Raw genomic sequence first — 22026 nt, 5'->3', positions numbered from 1 at the left:
TCCCTCGTCAGCCATACTTCGCAGAAATTTCAGAAATCCTCTTTCTAAAACATTTAATGCAACTTGGGAAGCAAAATCATCCCAGTAATAACCACTGTATTCTTTTCTATTGGAAAAGTGATCCCAACCCTTGGGCTAGTCCAGAACTGTGGTAAAACGTGATGGGGGAAGGCCAATCTCCGACCCCCTTATTTCCCGAAGTAAATAATTTAATCAATCGGGACCCCTAAAGCCTCAGTATTAGTCTTAGAGGATCCATAACATGTAAGCTAAACCTATTAAGAGAAAGAAGTAAGTTAGAACGGGGAAATAAGGACTCCACTAAGTGCCCCCAGTATATTTTCCCCCAGAACTGTAATGGAAGACAGAACACCATTTGTCTCTGGAGAAACGAGATGATCCCTCTAACCTGATCGCAGGATTTTGGGCGAAATCCACAGTAACTAAGCACTCCATCATAGCAATGTACACTAAGTCGTCACCTTTACTCTCTTGTTTTCTTTACTTCCTGCAACTGATACATACCAAAAGCCGACCACCATTAAATGGGACCCTACTAGACAGAAAAACCTGAGATTCATCCCACAACTATCCGTTTTCCCTCCGTTGCAATTTTTCTAGGCGCAAGACGAACGAGCACTTTCGTTTAAAGGTGTGCCGCATGCTGGTCCCGCATCGATCGCGTGCTTTGACGTCAAGGAGGTTCGAGAAACTCTCCGGAGTTTTTGGAAATCTTTTCTTTGGGGTTATTCTTTCCTTTTTCATTAATAGTGGAGGGAAGTGGAAACGAACGGCTACGTATTTCTATATTTTGCGGATTTTCATCCATTCCTGGTTGTTTTGCATGCATGTCTTTCTTTTTCTTTGCGTTTGGAATAAATGTATTCTATTTCTATGATATTCCAATGAGTTTTATTACCAAAAAGGTCTCCACTTCTCCAAAGAGGTTTGTCTGTATTAGTTGTACAATTTGATTCGAATTCTTTGATAAATGACAGTTTTCTTCTCAGTTTATTTTCATTTTCCTCTAAAATAACATGTTTTCGTGAATCTCGTACCGAAAGTATTTGTTACACTCAGTTCTATTTCTTGCTCTAACGGTATGTTTTAGGGGTAACTTCTCCATTGCTCATCAACGATGGCTGCAACGGCGCAACTATTATTCGACGAATTCGGGCAACCGTTTATCGTCATGCGTGATCAGGAGAAACAGAAGCGACTTACTGGAATTGAGGCTCTTAAAGTATGGTCATTTCGTAGTAATTTAGATACAATGGTAGTTGGAGATAGCTGGTCTGATTTTTTCTTTTTCTTTTCGTCCTGGCCTACTTCCGAGTTTCTTTTTTCCATACACTGAAAACGAACATGACATCTTTCCGGCATATAAATGCAATCCTTCTACGGTTTTCAAAGAAGAAAAAACCGAAATCACCGAAAACTGCTTTTTGTGTTGAAAACTTAAGCATTTATTTTGCGAATTTTGCGTAAGGATTTAAATTTTACATTTTGAAATAATTTTTTTTAAACATAAATTGGTGTTATGGTTGTGTTCCACAGCTGAAGTTACCTCAAAAGACGCCTCACTTTCTTTGGGTCCTGCTTGCTGGTCTCTCCCCCACCCCCCTCCAACTACCTTAACACCGCAAATTACCCTCTAGTTTAGCTTTTTTTGTATTGATGCGATAATCGAAGTTTTCTAGTTCGCCAAATTGATCTATTTTTTTGTGTTTTGCTCATCTGCAATACTTTTTTAGAGCCACATTCTTGCCGCTCGTGCTGTAGCGAACACACTACGTACTTCACTTGGGCCACGGGGTCTCGATAAGATGCTGGTTTGTTCCCTTTTAATTATAATAATCGTTGGAGTTCTTGATAATGCTGTATAATTATGAGTCTTAGAAGGTTTTCATCCTGTATAAAGAACAAGAGATTTCAAAGTTTTTGTTTTTGCGACTAGTTTTTTTTTAGCGAACATCACAGGAAGGATCTTTACGTTTCGAGCGAAACTGATTGTTGATAACACTTTTTTTCGTTCTTTACCTCCATTCACTCTGCCTCAAAATTTTTAAACACCCGATCACTCGGTCGTCGAATCTCTTAATTTTAACGAATTTCGTTGTGAATCTTGAAAAGGCTGAATTTGAGCTGATCCAACAGGGGGGATTGTAAAACTATAGCGTTCTGAGATAATTATTATTTTCAAATGTCCATCACTTCGATTCTTTTGTATTTTTCCCTCTCATATCCATACATTCACCTCACTTCACTTATGCTCATTTATACTATTTCAATTCATTTTCATTCATCCTTCGTTCTGCTTTCTTCAAACTAATCTTAGCTCTTGTTCCCTAACTCACACCGTGTTGTCTCCGTGCCTTATACGAGACTTGTTCAGGTTTCCCCAGATGGGGAAGTCACTATCACAAATGATGGGGCAACGATAATGGAGAAAATGGATGTGCAACACCACGTGGCGAAATTGATGGTTGAGCTCAGTAAATCCCAGGATGCTGAAATTGGTGATGGTACTACTGGCGTTGTAGGTTGGTATCTGTTTCCTTTTTCATGAAGGCTTCAAGCTTGACTTTTTGCCCGTCTTTTCGTCTATTTTCTTGTCAAAGTTTCTTCTTGATCAAATTTTATGCGGTGTATTCTACACACCATTTCATCGATTCGAATTCATGTTCAAACGAAAATTCATTCCATTTTTTGAGTGCTCTCCATATTGACTCATTTTTTCCTGGGATGTCCTGCCATAGTCCTGGCATTTTATGTTTCCCTTTTTCCCATCCATACTTCGACTTTTTCGTCGCACAAGTCATGGTTATGGCGCAGTTTGTGACAAGCTGTTAGCCTGAGATGCGGAGAATAAAGAGAATTTCGAATCCCACATTCAAACGAGAAATCGAACAGTTACATTTTTCTACCAGTAAAGGGTCGTCTAGATTAGTAGCGTGTCTTTGGAGGTACTTGTGGCTACCTAATAAAGTCTGGTTATTGTGCTTCGTCAAGCAAATAACAATAGCAGAGCACTTAATGTGCTGTTGAACTTTACCTAGATGCATCTCCTAGATACACCATTCATACTGAATCCATAGCTCGTGCGGTTACATGTTGTGCAGCCATAGTGCACTTGTCGGCGATTTTCCTGAAATAGAGAGGTGTGAATATGATTCGTTATGTTTGTTAAGCTCCTATGATGTTACGTTCATAGTATAGTCACTGCTTGATATGTAACGTTTTAATAATGGAGTTGGTAGGTGCAATTCTGGACAAGGTGCACTCACCTGTTATATTGACGGGCGATGAGAATGAAGATTTTTCAAACGTTATCGCAGCTCACTATCCCCAGTAAAGTTTGTGAACGGTAATTTATTTCAGTTCTTTAGCAGAATACAGCCCTATTCAGCTGTGATTTTAAAGTCGCTACACATTGCGGTAGAATCAACTACGAGAACTAAATATTAATGTGGTGAAAATCAAGTTTATTTTTCCTGATTACACATTCCTCTCCCTTTTTTAATCGCTGTTGCAATTTCCAGATTTTTTTTGGTCCAATAGTCAAGTGTCACTATAAATGCCCTGTAAAAATCTCTCAAATTTATCAGTAACTTTATGTGGTTTTTTGTGCGTGATTTTATTTCAACTTCACATTTTTCGCATTTGATAAGCTGTGACAAGAGCAGTTTTAGCGTCCAGCACTGTGAGTGTGATGATACGGTTCAGCAAACCTTTTTGCTTGCCGATCAGTTAGCGTGGTGAAAGCAGAGATGTCGTATCGCATATCGTAGTCCTTGTTGCTTGAGAAGAATTACATCTCAACAGTTTTTTTTCCTGTAAATTTTCGTCAAAGATAGTTGCAGAGTCAGAGTTGGTTAGTGAAGTTCTTTCCTTCATTTTATTCTTTCTTTTTTTTCACGACTTCAAGGTTTGGCGCTTGAAGATTGAGCACTACTCTTTTCGGTTTGTACGAATCCAGCAGTGATATCTTTTATTTTGTCATACATTCCTTAAACGTCGCAGTGGTCACACTTTAAGAGGTAGTGTTCTAGATTTGAATTTCTCCACAAACCTTTTCAAGTTTCCTAACCCCTATTTCTCATTTGTGGCGTGATATCGCCTTCTCTGCTGATGCCAGTACGTGACGGCATGTGAAACACTCTGTGAGTTTGTCCGAAGCGAGAGGAACAGTCTTGCATCATCACGTCACATCTGTGACATCGTTAATTTTTGGAGGGATCACAAAACATATCAGTATTAGAACTGTCAAGAAGAAAAATACTGTTACGTAGGCGTGGAACCTGTTCAACGTTGCTGTTTATTGTTCTTAGTGAAGTGATTCTGATATGATATGATAATCCATTGATGGGGAGATTCACAGCGCGGATATTGACTGATTCATCCAATGAATTCTAAGTAGTCAAAAGTAGCTGCTATGAATTTCAATATGTTTTCAGTTTTAAATTTGTACTAAATCGATCGAAATTTTGGAAAGTTCACTTGTTTTTTTTTTAAAGAAAAACTGCCGAAACTCAGCCTAGAAGTTATTTCCAAGTGTAGCAGAGGATACTAATCTAAGGACATTTTTCGAAGAGACATTGACTCAGTACTAGTACTCAGAACAAAACATTCCTTTTGTTATCGAACAGAAATCCTGAAATTTTTCGAACTTCTAGTTTTTTTCACCCGACGTAATTGTAACCAAAGTAACAATAAAACCACAATTTTTTGTTATTTGTCCTAGTATGGGATGCGGCGCAGTTTTTCGGATGTAGTGGAAATTTTGCCTTGGATGTGGAATTTGAAAATCTTCAACCTGCTAGTGTCTGAAGACTTTGTAATGTCTCGAAAGTATTGTTGTACTTCTTTCTTCTTATTCTTGCCTCCGATAAGAGTAATTTTTATACATATATTTGAAATATAGGTGTCTTATGGGTTACATTTAATGCGTTTTGCCCTTATGAAAAATCTTAAAATTTGGTCGAAACATTTGGAGATGTTGGAGGTTACTTCGCTCAGCAAAAGCAATAGTTTACGATTTCTTTCTACCGACATGCAGAATCTTTGCAGAATCAGTCCTAGCTCAAGACGTACTAAGCTTGATGTTTTCTTTCTTCCAGAAATCGTGCTCATGCCTATAAACACGTTGGCAGTGAAAAAAGTACAAAATAACTCAGTTTCTCTAGGTCCTGACTCTAAGCCTACTTTCCTTTGCCAGAAATCGAGAGAATTATTGGAAACAAAAATGGACTGTTATTAAGCCGTAGACCGAGTAAATCGGAACTACTAAAGGAGTTTGCTAGTTATTATTTGCTTTTTCTAAGTGGTGGTTCATCGAATGCTAAAGTTGCTTATCACTTTTCGTTGCCAAACTCGTCAGCAGTGCTTTAGTTTACGAGCTCCAGAGAACTGGGTTATTTTTTTTTTCATTCGTCAACTGAAGATATTGTCGTCGTTTGCTGGGCTTGGCTGAAAGTATACTAAAGGCGATGGGAATTACTTCACAGGCGAACTCTGTTCGGTACTTTTCATAATAATAGCGGCCACGTTCGCTTTCAATGGCAAGTTCGATCAGATAAGTTCTATTTTGAAGAATGATCACGAAAGTGATGTTGCGAACAAGAAACAAAAAAATTCTGATTGGTCCTGTGATTGAAAGTGTGAAGTTGTCTATTTGCGATTAAATCAAAACGGCTTTATCTGTGATCTCGGTGTAGAACAACATAATTGCGATCCGAAATCTATTGCGAATTCTATACGGTTGTTAAGTTTCTGCCTAATAAACCGATACCACGTTAGAAATTGCATTCTTGGTCAGAGTGGAGTTATAGAAGGGTATGTTAATCGAACTGTTTTTTTTTTTCATCTTAACTATGGATGATCTACTGCAGGGATCGTAAATATTCTTAGAAAAGTTTGTTCTTTTTATGCGTAGCAGGAGGCATTTTTTTTCCTTACGATCCCTTTGCTCCGTCTCAGAAATAGCTGCTAATTTGCTGATGGTGAACATAAATGCAAGGTTCTTAGACCTTTGCACTCAACATCTTGTAATTGATACATATACGTATACATCTTGTACTTCTAATCCTACCCTTAATAACAGTGGTTTTGTTTAGACTTCGGTCATGTGAGCAAGTAAACAAGCAGAATTGTTTGTGCTTTTCCTTTGCTCCGTTTCAATGTCACTAGAGCAATGAAAAGGTAGCAGACAAACGTTTTCAAGCGTTTTTCCTGCCACACAGAGTATTTCAGGCTTTTCAAATTGGGAAATGATGGGGCGCATTAGAGATAACCATTTTAGTCAATTTGTTTTAACTTTTAATTGAATGGTGCTTTTTTTCAGTTCACCATTAAGAAAATTTATAACTGTTGTGTGAGATGATTGAACCTCTCAACCCCATCTTCTTTCCCCGTAAATGTTTCACTCTTGTGGGTTAATTGCTGTCGTCAATCGTGCCGGTAGTTATGTTGTTCCGTACGACCGGTATTGGGCAAGAACAGCGCATTTTCTTCAGCCAGGTCCAAGGAGTTGAGATAGCCAGTCTGTCTTATCTCCACCAACCTGATTCGCCCTCACCCAGCTCGCTAGTCAACGATAACATGCAGGTGCAACATGCATGGCCTTGCGGTAGCTCTGAACAGTGGTGTCTGAACATTTTTTTCTGAACCTGCAATACGTGACACCTTGGAAACTGTGGAAGTTCATTAGTAATGCAGTAAAGTAGTTTTTTTTTTCTGGAAGTGTTGATGTCTACACTCTTTGTCTGATTAGCAGTGTTCGTCGGACGTTTCTGTGATACGTCACCGTTTCATTGAACGTCATTATTTACTTTAGATTAGTGATAAGTGATATTGCAGTTAGTGATTCCTCACCAAAAGGAAAGATTTTGATTTTGGGTTCCATTTGTTCTGCCGAGATAAGGGACATAACTCGTAATTTCTGAATTTTCAGTTATTAATTTCCAAAACGCGTTGACATTAGCGATTTTTACGGAGTGATTATTGACGAATCGTTGTTACGGCGAAGCCGATCAATCAATGACCACTCAAAGATTTGTTGTCGCTGACGATAGCAGCGTTCGGCTAGGAGAAAAATGGAGTAGTTCCGCGTTTAAGCGAAGAATATTGAACTTTTTAGATCTGCTATACTTTCCATCATCCTCACAGGAACTTATGAGTTTCGAACTTGATTGATTTGTTGAATTGATTTATTTCCTTAGAAGAGTTCTGCTCTCTGTTGCTACTTCCTTCGTGCTTCCTTCGCATGATCGTGCTCTCCCATTTTGGCCTTTTTTTGGGTGTGTTGCTTTAGCGCGGCGATGAATGCTGAATGAGATGTACTTTTTTGTTTGCTATCTGCTCAAATGTTCACATGTGCAAACGAAAACACTGTCCTTAGACGTGTTCGTGACAACTGACAGTGAGAGTTTCGAAGAAAGAGGAATCATTACCTTTTATGAGGTTCCCTTTAATTATTTCAGTTTTTATTTCCTTTTACCCTACCGACTTAAATTTACCATTTCTTTGCTTTTTGAACCTATCTGCTGTCACACCCGGAGTAAGTGTTGTGCTCACCTTACTTTTTAGTTTCTGTTCAAAATTCTTCAAAATGACAGATTTTACAGTTGTGTAGCTGTTGCGCTGTTCTTACATACCAATATATTCATTCTACTGTGTCAAGTGTCTGCGTTTACTTCGGAATTTTCATTTTTTTCCAGCTCTTTGGATTTCTTATTTGTTTTCTTCATTATTTCTGGCAACTTTGTGAAATTGAGAAGATCTTATCACTCTTCGCAGTACTTCTCAACTCTGACGAGTAGCAGCGATTTTCATACTTGCGACGAGATCTTCGTTTCATGTTCGAATGAAACTAGCTACTCCCGTATAATGTTCGAGAGCACCTCGTTTAAAGACTGCACTTTATATCCCTTGCACAATCCCGTCGTTCTCTCTGCTGTTCGTCGTCAAGTTTTCGTTGTCACACTTGTTTGCTTTTACGTCATTGTTCGACGTAAATGCAGCTTTTCACTATCAGAGAACCTCTTAAGCCAACGGTCGTCGCAAATTTACCGCTTGTTGCTTTGATTCTCTTCGCCTAATGTGCCGTATAAAAACAAATCATTTGTGAAAGTTCGACATTAAGTCAATAGGTTCTCTGAACACTATTGTGAGTTCGTTAAGTTATTGAAATTTAAGCAATGCTTCAGACATCTGATTAAAACACATTCGGCTGATATGTAACTTATTAATTGGAAAAAGCAGCATTTGACAGAAAAAGCCGTTTTTGGTTCACCTCCACCCGTCTATCACTTTTAGCTAAGTTTTTAGTGTCTTTGCTTGGTGAAAATCGTATCAGTAAACAATAGATTATGTTCTGAAGGCATCTACGTATTCGTGGATGTTGAGATGACTATGATTGACTTATAATTCTTACTCGTTCACCCTTTATTAAACGTGTGTTTAATGTTGCAATTATACTCTGCGACAACTATGAAGTGTTGTTTCGACCAGACGACGACGGATTTGTTTTCGATAGCCATTGATAGTGGCTGGGACGAGATCGATAGCGATCTTCGGTTTCTCTCCATAGTCAATACTACTGAAAGTGAAATCGTCATCACTGTCTCCGTTGCCGTCGGCAGTCGATGACTGGTTATACGTAGTGGCGCTCTAAAGACTCAATTATTTTATAATTGAGAGTGATTTGACGGAGAACCTTAATTCAGTAGTAATCGCTTCTCCCAGTAAGATTTTAAAATCTGAAGGCTCTAGAATATTTATAGGGATATTATAGGGATGTTAAAGTTTTTTTTTGAAGTAAAGTTTTAAGTAAAGTTCCTGGTTTTTTAAGGTCCTTTTTGCTCATCTAAAAACTCGCCAACATTTTTACTTTGATTGTTCTCGATTATACTTTTTCTTGGCACCTCTAGAATACACCCTGATTTCATCTAGCGAAAGGTGTCATTGGTTGTCACAGTAATTAGTGGAACAGCGGTTGGATCTAGCGGATAGCCCGATTATCACCGCTTTCGTCGCTGATAAGATCTGCTTAGACTTGCGGCGCAGATACGCACGCCGTTTTCTGTCTGTGTCTATGCGTTTCCACTCGATACTTATTTGGATCTAGTTTAATTTAATAGAGCACTTAGATAAAGTAGATGAAATTTTGGATTTATTTCTCGATTGCCGCGAAATCAGCTGCTGACGTAGTGGAGTAGAAATAAATTGCGTGAACTTGCAAACGACAGTCGACTACGTGGATACAAAATATAGCGGTGGCTACAAAGTGCAAAAGTCAGGAAGCTGTTCTCTCGTAGTTTTTATTTGCGTATGATCATTTTGGTTATTTTCTCCATAGATTAGCGTTATGATGTTGCCGGAAGACTTTTCCGATAATTATCGTTGGCTACGTTATTCAGGATCTTATTTCAGTTATGTTTTACGATATATATATATTGTAATAATTTTTTAGATAATTTTATTTTCTATTTAGTTTTTTAGCGGGATTTTTCGTGGTTTTGATTTTTTAAAGATAGCATGATGGTGGATGAAAACCGTTCAAACTTTTGCTTCACATAGGAGTTTCTTTCCCCTCCCCAAAAAAAAACCGTTGCAATGGATCCCAGTGAGGTCATCATTCTTTTGAAAAAAAAAAAGAGCTCAGGATTTTGTTCTTCATAAGGGGAACAAAATTGAGTATTGGTTGAATAGGGTTAAATCAATCAAATAAATTTAATTTGGTTCTGTTATCCATGTTGCTAGGACGCTGAGGATGGAAATTTTAGAAATCTCACAGAATGCTTGCGGTGTTTTTCCTCCAGATGTGCTTTATGAGGTTGCTATTCTTGATATATGCTAGGAAGGCTAGGATCATTACCATATCTTCGTAACGAATCAGTCCTCCTTTCATTCCGATATGGAAGCATATTAATTATGCTGGTGCTCTAATCTATTCTAACGGGCACGCTTGTTTCTAGTGCAAGTTTGCACTTGATCCATAAATTTTCGCCTCCTGAACTACGCTGTCTATCTCTTGCGCTGATCACCATCGCTGCAACTTTTTGTTTTCCTTCATATTTTTTTCCTCGTCACTTGTATTTGCGATGATCATTCAGGCCATCATGTGAACGATGCGCTGACTTGTAGAGTATTTCGAGATCTTTGTTCCATCTCTACCACGTAAACATTCCACTTTTTTTCCTCCCACTACTCGGTTAGTGTGGTGTTTTGATCGTTCGTGTCTGGTGCAGGCATGCATTTCTGCTCCGGGCGCCCCTTTGTATCGATTGTGGGGCTGTGGAGAGAAGGGTAACTCGGTGTGTTGTCTCCTCATCTCGCATTAGCATCCGCTTCATAGCTGATGATGATGATAGTCCATGATCGTCAGCGATTTGCATCGTTTCCGCTGTGTTGTCTAACGAGATAGGATTGCTTGTCTATCGAGGTCTTTTTTTTTTCTTGATATATGTACCGTTGCTGCTGCGATCGTTCATGATTCCATTAGTGCAGCCTGCTCATGTAGCCATACTTCAATCCGAGCAAAGAAATGTAGAGCTTACTTGGATTTGTGTGCATGCGGATTGTATTTTGATATCCTTTTCATGTGGACCAGGTTCGAGCTTCTATTTATTGAAGTTTTCTATTTGAATCTATTCTATTTTCAATCTAAACGCTGCACTTAGTTGCCGATGAAACATTTGTTGTTCGTTCCTAAAGGAGCGTTAATTCCTGTAATGTTTTGTAGTCTTATAGGGTATTTCATAGCAAAAAACTTCTATTTCTACGAATTAACTTCATTCATAGAAATGGAGTTGTTTTCAACAAAATTGCTGTGGTAAATGACTGAACCAGATGTGGTTTCGAGTTATACTACTCACTAATCATATTTACTTCGATCCTGTGATAGTAGATTCTCCAAGCTAAAATTAAAATGGTTTTAAGTAGTTTTGTTGCTGATTATGTCAGAAAAAACTAATAGGATTAGTGGGAAAATTTTGTTTTCTTTTGTGATCTTATGAACGCACTGTATTAGTTTCTGTTGTTCGTAAGGATTTGCACTTCTCCTGCCGGTCACTCTTCAACTTGTTCTAGAGTTAATTTTTAATTAGGCTTTGAATCGGTATTGTTTGTACAAGTGAAGTTTTTAGTTTTTTTGATGAAAGAGCTTACGAGTCCGCAATTGAAGGGATTGTCCTGATCTGTTGCGGGTTTGCTTAGAAATATTTTAAGTGCTCTTTAGTTTTGATTTTCTAGCACAAAGCCTTCAAAAGATGTACTTCTAAAGGTGGTGCAGGCATCTTTGTTGTTTTTGCGCCTACTTGCCGCTAGCATTCTTAGTCTTTGGGGTTTCTTTCTGTAGGATGTTCTTTTCGTAACTTGTTACAGCATTATTCTTGATTTTTTTCTTTTTTTAAAGGTTCTTTTTAATCTGGTCTTGAATTATGAGAGGCCTGAGCATTCAGTACCTCGAAGTATAGTTGAAAAGACGACTTTCCAATCGAATATGAATGGTAGAAGGAAAATATCATGGTGAATTATAAAGTAAATTAAATTAATGTGGTAGGAAGTTAAAATTTAAATTAAAAAATTTAACATATTCGGAGGTTCCCGGGGAAATGTTGTGTATCAAAGAGGCAATATAGTAAAGGGAAACGGAGTTTCTTGAAAAATTGATACCTATACAGCTTCGGTCCCCGCGGCCACTTGTAATGTTTCACTTTTGAGAAATATTACCACGTTTTCAGTTGAAAACGTCATTTCACATTGATAACTAGAAAGTTTCTTTGTGGAGGTAACGGTAGCGCAGTTGGTAAAAGGTTCGGCTGTGACTGCACGGCGGAAGGTTCAAACCTCGCTTTGGCCAGCCAAGCCTTTCATCCTTCCAGTGTCGATAAATTTGTATCAGACACATTTGGAGGATAGAAACAATGACTTGATTCATCGACATGTCCCCGTAATTCATCGTATACCCTGCACACACGTTCGCAAGCCGATTCCAACGATTCTGAATAGAAGTCGAACACGTTGGCGCATCTTAAGCAGACTGATTAAAATTAGACATTCCACGCTTATCACCTTAGCACTCGCTGTGCTGTGCTGTGTTCTTTTCGGGAACGCTTTTGTTGCTACAAATCGCGTGACTGAAACCGGCCACATATTCACCTTCATACTATTGTATTATTACCATAAGTTATCATTGAACGTTCTATTCTCCGTGATGAAGAGTTGCCAAACAATGCCCGAATTCACAAGTTCAAGACCAAGTCACCTGTAATGTCTCACATTTTGTGAAATGTTACCATGTTTTCAGTTCAAAACATCTCTGCAAGTTTACGGTAACATTTTACATTGGTAAGCTGAAAATGTTATTGTGGGAATTTTCTTTTTTTCTCCACATATCTGTGATTTGTTTGCCTTCAAGGAAACGTAGATCATCTGGCTTCTAAAGTCAGAAGTTGAAAGTTTACTGTTCCTTTATCAGTTCCAAAGTGCACTCAACGGAGACGAGTAAATGAATTGATGTTTTATGTGTGGGAAGCAGATAAGGAGTTATTAATAAACAATCATCACTTGCCTGCAATGCTGTTAGCTGCTAATATCTTGTACTATCACTGTTTATCAACTGCATAGGGTTGACTTTGTAAGAAAACATGAGAAAAGAGCATTCTTCTAGTAATTTTAGTTGCAAAATTAAACGAGTTTTTCAAATTAATTGGATGTCTTGTTTTTCTCAAGCTGCTTGTTCTGTTGTTCCGAGAAAAACTTGCCTTAATGAAAGTTCTGCACTAACAAGTTGTTCCTAGGGGATTTGTAGTTCTGATGTTTACGGCGTTCGTAGTTCTATTGCACCTCGTATTTGTGAGGAGAAGCGTTCTGGCTTCTTATCCTTCTACAGATAGAAAGGATTTGATTTAGACTCACGGAATTTCTACGAAGCGTATAATCAGGGGGGGGGGGGGGGGTAGAACCTTTTTATTTTCGAGACCACTCTTAATTGTAAGACAAATGAAATTTGTTACAAGCGCCATAATAAACTGTTATGGCAAGATTTTCTACGAGAAATCGAAACACATTTCCAGAAAAAAAAGTGATTTCCTAGATGTTAATATACTAGCACTTGCTGTGGAAATTTACGACGTAATTAATCGTTATATTGCTTCCTTATATTTGTACGCATATCATTTGAAAGTGACTTTTTTCCTTTCATCTCCGTCCCTCTATTAAAGACAGCGTATCACAAAATTGACGTAGTACGGAAACCTCAGGGAACTCGTAGAGTTCAGGTTGTGGATTACGGAATCCAGACTAGCCCCGCTAAACCGCGCCCTAATCGTCGTGAAAAACGGCGTGGAAGAGGGAATTCCTTCCAACGAGACAAATTGGAACGTACCACTCTTGTGCACGCACCGCTTCCATCTGCGAGCAGTCGAAGATCGTTTATGCATCCTCATATTCTATTCAAGTAAAACCAATGAATAGGATCCCGAGGGGACCGGAATGTGTGTCAAGGGACGTGTCCCTCGTAGGAACAAACGAAGTTCCCACTCTTTTTAGGACGATTAGTGGAAGTTGAGCGAAGTCACGCTGGGTTCCGCAATCTACAACCCGAAATACACAGTTTCCCTGGGGTTTCAGTACTACGTCAATTTCGTGATACGCTACGCTTTGAACACATGAACATTGATGATGCTCACGTGTTTAGGTGAGGGAGGTTTAAGTTTATTCCTTGCTACTGAACCGTTTCTTTTCTCGGAAGCTCTTCATCCCGAAAAAAGAAACAAAAATCAACTTTTCCCCTCCTCACGTGAATGATTTATCGGGAGGAACCCAAATAATGCCATGTTTGTATGAAGAACTAATCTCCAGCCTCCGAACGACGATGCTCACGGATTGTTCCAGAGATAAATGTTGTTTGCCGCCAAAATTTGCATGCAATATTGCATTTTGTTGGCGGCTCTGATGCATGAATCGGTGCTTTTTATTTAGACGAGAGAGCATTATGCATACGCAATTGCTTACTAGGATTCGTAATTCGTCTGTCGGCCCATGATTGACATGTATTTATACATACATGTGTGTGTGTGTGTGTATGCGAGCGGTTTATGTTTCTCACCTGAAGATCCAGAATTATCGTGGAGTTGTGGCGTAGTGAGCGTGCAGGTGAGACATCTTGTGGTTATCCGGCTGCCCGCCGCTATCGATTCCATGGCAATGTTTGCATTTTTGCGTCGCTTTTTACGTAGCATCGTGCGTTGTGTGCGGATACGTCCCAGCAGTGATGTTACACTGATTGATGGTCGAAAAATAACGCACTGTATCACGTCATACACAGAGCTGTCGTTATTCTCGTTCAAACCGTCGTCGGGTAGCCGCAAAAATTTCCCGTTCATTCGATTTCGCTGGTATTTTCTATTTTAACTCCTTGTATCATTGGTACTTGTTTTAATTATTTAAGTTTCTAAATTTGAATTTGCTTGGCTGGAAGTCTAGAAGACGTCTTTATTCATACATAACTGTTCATTTTTACGTCTTTTTTTTTATTTTTCTTCGTTTTTGGGACAACAAGGAAGTCATTAATCATTTTGGATCTGTTTCATTTATTTCATTTTCCTGGCTATTCATTTCTTTTCTTTTTTTCAAATGAAAATAATAAAATAAATAAGATGTAGATAATAGTAAGAAATAATAAATGGTGGGCCTCATACCCTACGCATCCATCTATCTATAAAATTTCGAAAATCATTTCTATCAAACCATTTTCAATGGCTTGTAGTGTTAGTTGCTTGTATGATCTGTCCAAATGTACGCGTGTAACTCGTGATATTTATTTTAAAATACTATAAATGTATGTGTACGATTATACGTGTCCCGAGGCAACCTTTATATTACTAGTTTTTCTATGGAAAACATACTGTAATGCAGCAGTCAAAGGCTATACGAAACCAGAGAACGGTGGTGTATTGTGACATCTTTTTGAGCTGTAGTGGTGTTTTTGCCTTTTTTTTTTCGTCTAGGCTGCAACCACTGGAGGGACGGTATAGGCTTTTTTGAAATAAAATTTCGAATAATCCAATGCTTTCCTTCTATCATCTATCCTTCTTTGTGATTAATAGTAGTTCCGTTGCCATAACCATGAAAAACAGGAGAGAAACGAGCTTTAGAGTCTTTTTTGCCACGTTTGATTTTGATCGCTTTCATATTAACGTCTTTTCATCGTAGTTTACTATTTAAATTCTATCACACTGGGTTTATGATGATGGTTTTCTCATCGTTTAGATAATTAGGAAACAATTCTGCCACCTTTTAATTTCTCAACACTTACAAAGATATATGTGAGTTGTTTGAACCTTTCATTTCTCATTCACAACGTATAAGCAGCACTATCTCATAGGAAGAGAGCTTCGTTCTGAAAATTTCAACAGCTCACTAAATTAAGTATTGATTGAATAAAGAATGTTAGTGTTAAGTAAAATGAAGTATTAAGAAAATTCGACAGCTCGCGCTAAATCTCCTAATCTAATCCGCATTGATAAGTGCCTTACTTTCTCTTTTTTTGGATATGAACTACGCTAACGTACATATCTGGCAGCAATTCCTAAACGTGGTATTTATTTCTCACGTACCTGTTCCCACAGTCTACCTTGCACTCATCTGTTTGTAAAACTATTTTTTTTAAAATAAAACTCACGTGGAAATGGGACGATTCTAACGAGCACGAGATTAAATTGCTTGTGGACTTGTGCACTTCAGCCATGTGACACTCTCTATTGATTCTGTGAGGAGTAAAATATTTGTGAGGGAAAGAGGAGAAAATGCGGGTCTTTTTTCCAGATATTTAATGTTTTCTCTCTAAGTAGTGAAATTAAATGCCTGCTTTTACATGGTGTTTTTGCAAGTTTGGCTGAGATGTTCCTCTCTTCAGGATCATATTCATCTTGGATGGATTTATTCTTTTTTTTTTCTTTTTCCGTAAGACCCGTACTACCACCAAGGCCACCAGGGTCCATCTACTTTTTCTTATATTTCCATATCGAATTGCTTATAAGATGAATATAATGGTAGAAATGCTAAAACTACGCTTTGTTCATATATTTTATGGTAAAGTGTAGCTGTATGAGCCGTTAAATATTTTTAACGACACATTTTCCTCGTCTTATTGGACGAAATTGGACCCTACATGGTGCCATTTAGCGAAGGGTAATGGAAATGGCAGCACAACGCATAGCGATGCACTTTTTTTGCGAAAGCATAGCCACCATATCCGTCCGTCGCTGCATTAGTAGCAGCAAACTTTATCTTCCGCCGTTTTTTTTTTTCGGGATCAACGAGAATTACTCTCTGATGCGCGAACGACTGCGTGGACACGAGGGAATTGCAGCAATAGGCTTCCCTTTCTGTTATGTTCATGCATGAAAAAATGTTTCCCAGCGATTACTATGCTCTTTCATTTGTTTCCTTGATATTGTTATTCTTGATCCTGTTTTCGTAATATTGTATCTAATCCCTATGTACGACCTTCAATGAATTGGAACTTATTGGCAAAGGCTTGTACGGGTTCGACTTCTTCAGAGCCTTCGAATCGGAGGATTTTCATGCTGCAGCCAGATCCCCGTGATAAGGTGTCCCCCGATCCTGAGGCTCTGAAGAAGGCGAACCTGCGGAAACGTTAGCCAATAATAAAGGACTATAACAACTCTTTGTCATGCTGAACTTAAGAACACAAAGATTGTGTCTAATGTTTCATTAGATTTAATCTCTTAATCTTTCCAAATGGGTTTAAATTGCTCTTAATCTTTGTTTAATAACTTAGGTGCCCGGGGGAGAGAGAGCAATGAACAAACGGGCTATTCATGAATAAAATTATGCGCAAACTCTTAGAGTAAGTGGATTGAGAGCTATGCAATTTAATTAACGGATGAATGAGTAACACATAACTGCGATGACTTATGTGAGAGCACAAATGATTGAAGAGGTAGTAGGGAAGAGCATTTTTTCACATTCTAAACAAACCGCTCTTTCAGATAATGTATTATCCACGTTAAAAAAACCTACGCGCCATACCTTATTTTATATATATTAAAACCTACAACAAGAAAAAAGAAAAAAATTACAACCTTAGGGGTCGCAGGTCCGACGCGGTACGGTCGAGAGCGACAAGTGGGATTCCCAAGCAGTAGCGCACGTGGGTTCTTCTACTTATGCATACATCTCAACCTGGCTCCCCCGCCCATATCACTTCCAACGGGCGCGTCTTGTGCGCCGGACACCCCGTGGTTTCGTATGCGAGTTTCCTATATCTCTAATATCTTAACCTCATCTCTACGTCCATACTTCCTTACTTTCGTCCACGAATCTGGGATGGTGCGGATTTGAGGTGGAGAGTTCCTCCACGGGGTCGTAGGTTATGGAGAGGGGGTGATTCGGTCCATTTCTTCCTATTTGCTGTAAAAAAACAGGCCGGAAGATGTGGCGTGTGCTCACGCCTGGCGCGCTCCATTCGAACTGGTTGTAGAAAATAGCGCCCCGGAACGCTCGAAAGACGCCAGAACGCTATCTTTCGGACCGTTTTTTACGGCGTTTTACGCGTTCTCGGTTTATTTAAATATTCCATTGCTCTGTTGTAGTTTATTGAATTCGATATGGCGTTGAAGTGCTATGGCTCGAGTTAGTTCGGGTTTTTTTTAATTGTTTAACTCTTCTTTACTATTCTTTTTTATCTTCAATTACTTTTCGCCAGATCTTCACATTCACATTTTTCACCCCATGAGACGCAAAATTTTTCTTAGTTCTGTACCTCTTGCAAAAGAATGTCTCCCGAATAGCAATTCAGTAATGATGAGAAGTTTAACCCGGCCTTAAATATGATTATTCTTCGTTGTAATCGATTGCAGAAATGAAAAAGAGAAATGTGTTTTCACTGGAAGAGAATAGAGTAACTAGTTAGCGCATACTCAACGTGATGTTTTTCTTTATGGTTAATAGTAGTTGCACTGCCATAAACCATAAAAAGAAGTAGAGAAACGAGTTTTAGAGGTTTTTTTTTGCCAGGTTTGCCAGATTTTAATCGCTCTCATATTAACGTCTTCTCATCTCTGTTTGCTATCTAAATTCTATTTTGGAATAATTTCTATTTTCATCCAAGATTGGACCGACGATGGAACATACTTGCATGCATCCACTAAGAAATTTGCCACCGTTTATTGATTTCGTTATTTATGTTCCGTAGAAATTTGCCATTAGTGTAAATTGTTAGACGTATGGGGTCTAAGCTGAGAGTTAATTCATTCCCAATCACTCGGAGTCGGCGGATTTGATACTGCGTTAATCGTGGGGATAAGCTTGTCACGTCTTCATTTAATGTGTCACCACTCCTCTGTAATGTCAACATGTGAGATGTTCGCGGGGGATTCGTATCACTTTCAAGCCGCTCCCTCATCATTGTCCTCGAAGTGCAGTTTCTATCACAAAATCACTGCGAACGTGATTTTGTGATAGAAATTCCCGCGTGCTCCACGTGTTTTCAAGGCGTCCTGTTGTTGCGGTGGCGCTATTTTCACGCTTCGACAGCTGGAACTGCTAGTATCTTGCGCCGAATGGCACCTACGGGAAACATCAACCACCTCTTGGTCGGCTCTTGGTATCCGTTGAAATAGTTTTTTTTTACCTGAAATTTTGGACCTCTTCCGAAGAAATTCTGCGTGCGATCACTACTGACGCTGAATCATTTAGAAGCACTTTCTCATTCCACACGCTGGATTCGTCCAAAGGTCTAAAGGGCGTGATAGCTTAACGTTCACCACACGTTTTTTTTTTGTGTTCGGTAGCATTAGCACGAAACTAGGATGAAATTAATCACGTATTGGTATGGATATGAAATATTGAACGTCATTTGCAGAAACGCAATATCGATACTTTTTACGAGCTTTACGAGCTGCAGAGCATTAGGCAGAACATAATGTTTGGTCACTAAATCTACGCACTGTAAATAAATACGGTGGGTACCATGTCATTAAAGAAAGAGTGTAAACCTTCACCTCTCTCACCTTTTAGGCTTTTACTGCGAAAATTCATCCCCGTTTGTTTCCGTAAACACCGTAGGGATGAATTTTTCCTCCAGAAAACCCCTCTTCACCACGAAAACATCCTTTCATGTCGTATGATTAAGTTTGATGCATTTTTAACCTGCTAAAGTAGAAAGTGCACTTTATTCTCGTCAATCAATTCCTCAAACCGACTACAATTTAAACCTTTTCGAATCCTAATTCAATTTAGGATTCAGTTTGAAGGAAAAATACTGTGTACTGAAATGTGGTATTTTCCACGAACATTAAATGTTGCAACATCATTACATGCACAAGAAATTTGCTGCAAAAATAGAATATATGGGGAATGTTCTGAACGAAATGTTTGCATATGGCGTATCGTATTTCTGAATGTTCATAAAACATCTTAGCACTTATACATATAACAACACATCGCTTAGAATATTCTATGCATTGAAAATTCCTTGCCAATTTAGCAATTTGGTTTTCTTCTTGAGGATTTCGTAAGTTTTCTCGGTCATCGATTCGTGCAACGATAGAGGAGAAGTTGGGCAAAGCCGTTATTCTTCATTGTTTGTGTTTTATTCACGTTTGAATTCCCATTATAATTCGTCTTCTAAGTTTAATTTCCTGCACAAACTTGGCACACATTCGTCTCCTCCTCTTCTTATTTCTAGACAGTTCAAGATTCAGTATCCATGATTCTCATTTCTCATTCCTCTTTTCTTTTCTCTTGTTTTGTGCTCTTTTTGGCTTTCCTCAGAGCCATAATATGTCCTGCCAGAAATGAGAGAATTTAGATTTTTGATTTTTCCTGTGAATTCGACGATTGGAGAGAAAAACGGTGTTGAGCTTAACTAATTATCAAGCATTTATCTAAACTTGTTCAGTTTTGCTCATATCCCATAAGTATCAATTATTAATAATCCCTATAAGTAATATATGAATCATTACAGTATCGCTTAAGAAATATGTGAATTATTAGGGTATAACATAGTTGAACATTATGTTTACATTATACTTCAATTCGCTTTGCCCTCAGCGCTCGGGATTCCATTAGGGGCGATGAGGAAGTACATGACCACATCATAACTATCTTGCCTTTTCAATTTGATTAAACTAGTTTATTATTGTTAGTCGCCCCCGTTTAATTGCGATTAATAGCATCATTGATCGTTATCGCGAAATTGACGTAGTTGAGAAACCTGTAGGAAAATATAGAGCTTGGGGTGTTGTTTACGAGTATAGGCATGTATCCACTCAATTCGTCGTAATTGTCCTAAAAAAAATGGCATGGGAAAGGCATTTGTTCCCACAAGGTACGTTGTTAGAACACACCTCAATTACGTTGTTAGAACACAACTCATTGTACATACACGCTCCGATACCCTCACCCCCTATACATCGGCTTTACTTGGATAGACTGGTGAGGAGACCTCATTGATCTTTGACCGCTCGCTCGTGGACGCGACGCGTGCGCAAGTGTGGAGCGTTCCAACGTACCTCATAGGAACAAATGTCATTTTTCAGGACGATTAGGGGGAATTGAGCTTGACCACGCTTATACTCCTGATCTACACGACAAGCTCTATATTTTCCCTCAAGTTTCCGAACTACATCAGTTTCGTTATACGCTGCCTTTAACTGATACGGAGAAAAAGAATACGCAGAATAGTACTGTATTAGCCGCTAGCCATCGCGGCAGACATGGATTTGATTTTTCGGAAGTGCTTATAACGAGAAATTTCATCGGTAATGTAGTAGATTGACTAGAAAGTCAGACTGACTTTCATTTCGTTCCCTTTCGTGCGTTCGAAAAAGCGTTTGTTCGCTATTTCCGCTTTAGTTCTTAAGGTTAGTTCTCGAAAGAAGGTCATTGAAATAGGTTTTTCTGAAAAGATTACTTTCACTTTATCGTGAAAAGAGAGTTTTTTATTCCCGTGCGAAGATTGTATTGTAACGAGCTGCGTTCACGCGGCGTTTTGTATCAGAGATTACTGCTGCCATGTTTTTCAACGTCGAGTTTGGAGAGCGTAGCGCTTGCTCGATCAAAAAATAAATCAAGCTCATGTTCGCTTATCGATTACTGCTATCTCTTCGTTCAGCCACACAACATTCTTTTCCTTATAATACGCCGTTGAAAACGATTTCTCGTGTTTTATTTAACAATATGGAGGCGTCTTTAGTTTGAGAAAAAAAAAAGAAACTGTCTGATGACTGCTCTTTTGCTTGCTTTTCTTTGTCCACTTGAAGTGATCGTTAGATTACTTTCCGATAATTTCACATTTCCTATCGTTATCGAAAACACTGTAGTTATTACACGGGACGTTTGGTCATTTGAACATTTTTTTCTCACTTTTTTAGCTCGGTGAGCTTTGAGAGAGCAAAGAACCTCTTATTTATTCCATCCTTCATTTTTGAAAATTTATTCTGGTCACGAGATTAACGGGATAATCGATGGTTTGTATTTGTATTCTTTTTTCGTGGGAAATTCAAGACCATAAGATGTCTGGTGCGAGTGCGAAAATTAATTACAAGTTCAGTTGTTATGTTTATTTTGAATGTCGGTAGTGATTTTTATCGATAATTTCTGCAAAATGTTGATCCTATCTGTGTGGACTCAATAAATAATAAATTTGTTAGGGCTCTGTCTTTCATCTTATCTCTTTCCAGAATTAAATCTTGAATCCTATTTCTCATAAATATTTTTTCGCCGATTTTTAGTAGTTATCTTTCATCCTGGTTGCTCCATTTGAGGCAACATCCCTTAATTCCAGTTCTTGCTGGCGCTCTTCTCGAAGAAGCCGAACGATTGTTGGACCGTGGAATCCATCCAATAAAAATTGCCGACGGTTTCGATCTAGCATGCAAGAAGGTATAGAATTATATGATTATGTGGTTTCAAATCGTAGTTACAAATCCCGCTGCTTCGCACAATATGCACTTTTGTGGTTGAGTTACTATTAGTGTAACCCGTACCCGA

The 22026-nt window shown here is 38.6% G+C and overlaps 1 protein-coding gene across 1 annotated transcript in view; it reads left to right on the top strand.

Annotated features, from left to right (window-relative positions):
* Positions 1-1138: 1138 nt before the first annotated feature.
* The window catches only part of RB195_011727 (uncharacterized protein), a gene marked incomplete at both ends in the record, with an annotated part of 29409 nt that continues 8521 nt past the window's right edge, over positions 1139-22026 (top strand). The window contains 4 exons of the mRNA XM_064193265.1: positions 1139-1243; positions 1755-1832; positions 2396-2543; positions 21821-21918. Coding sequence (XP_064050848.1) covers positions 1139-1243; positions 1755-1832; positions 2396-2543; positions 21821-21918 — 429 coding nt within the window. The remainder of the gene's footprint in view (positions 1244-1754; positions 1833-2395; positions 2544-21820; positions 21919-22026) is intronic.

This window comes from Necator americanus, chromosome III (genome assembly GCF_031761385.1).
Source record: "Necator americanus strain Aroian chromosome III, whole genome shotgun sequence".
NCBI classification, from domain to species: Eukaryota; Metazoa; Nematoda; class Chromadorea; order Rhabditida; family Ancylostomatidae; genus Necator; species Necator americanus.
This window is presented reverse-complemented; position numbering and strand designations above follow the sequence as displayed.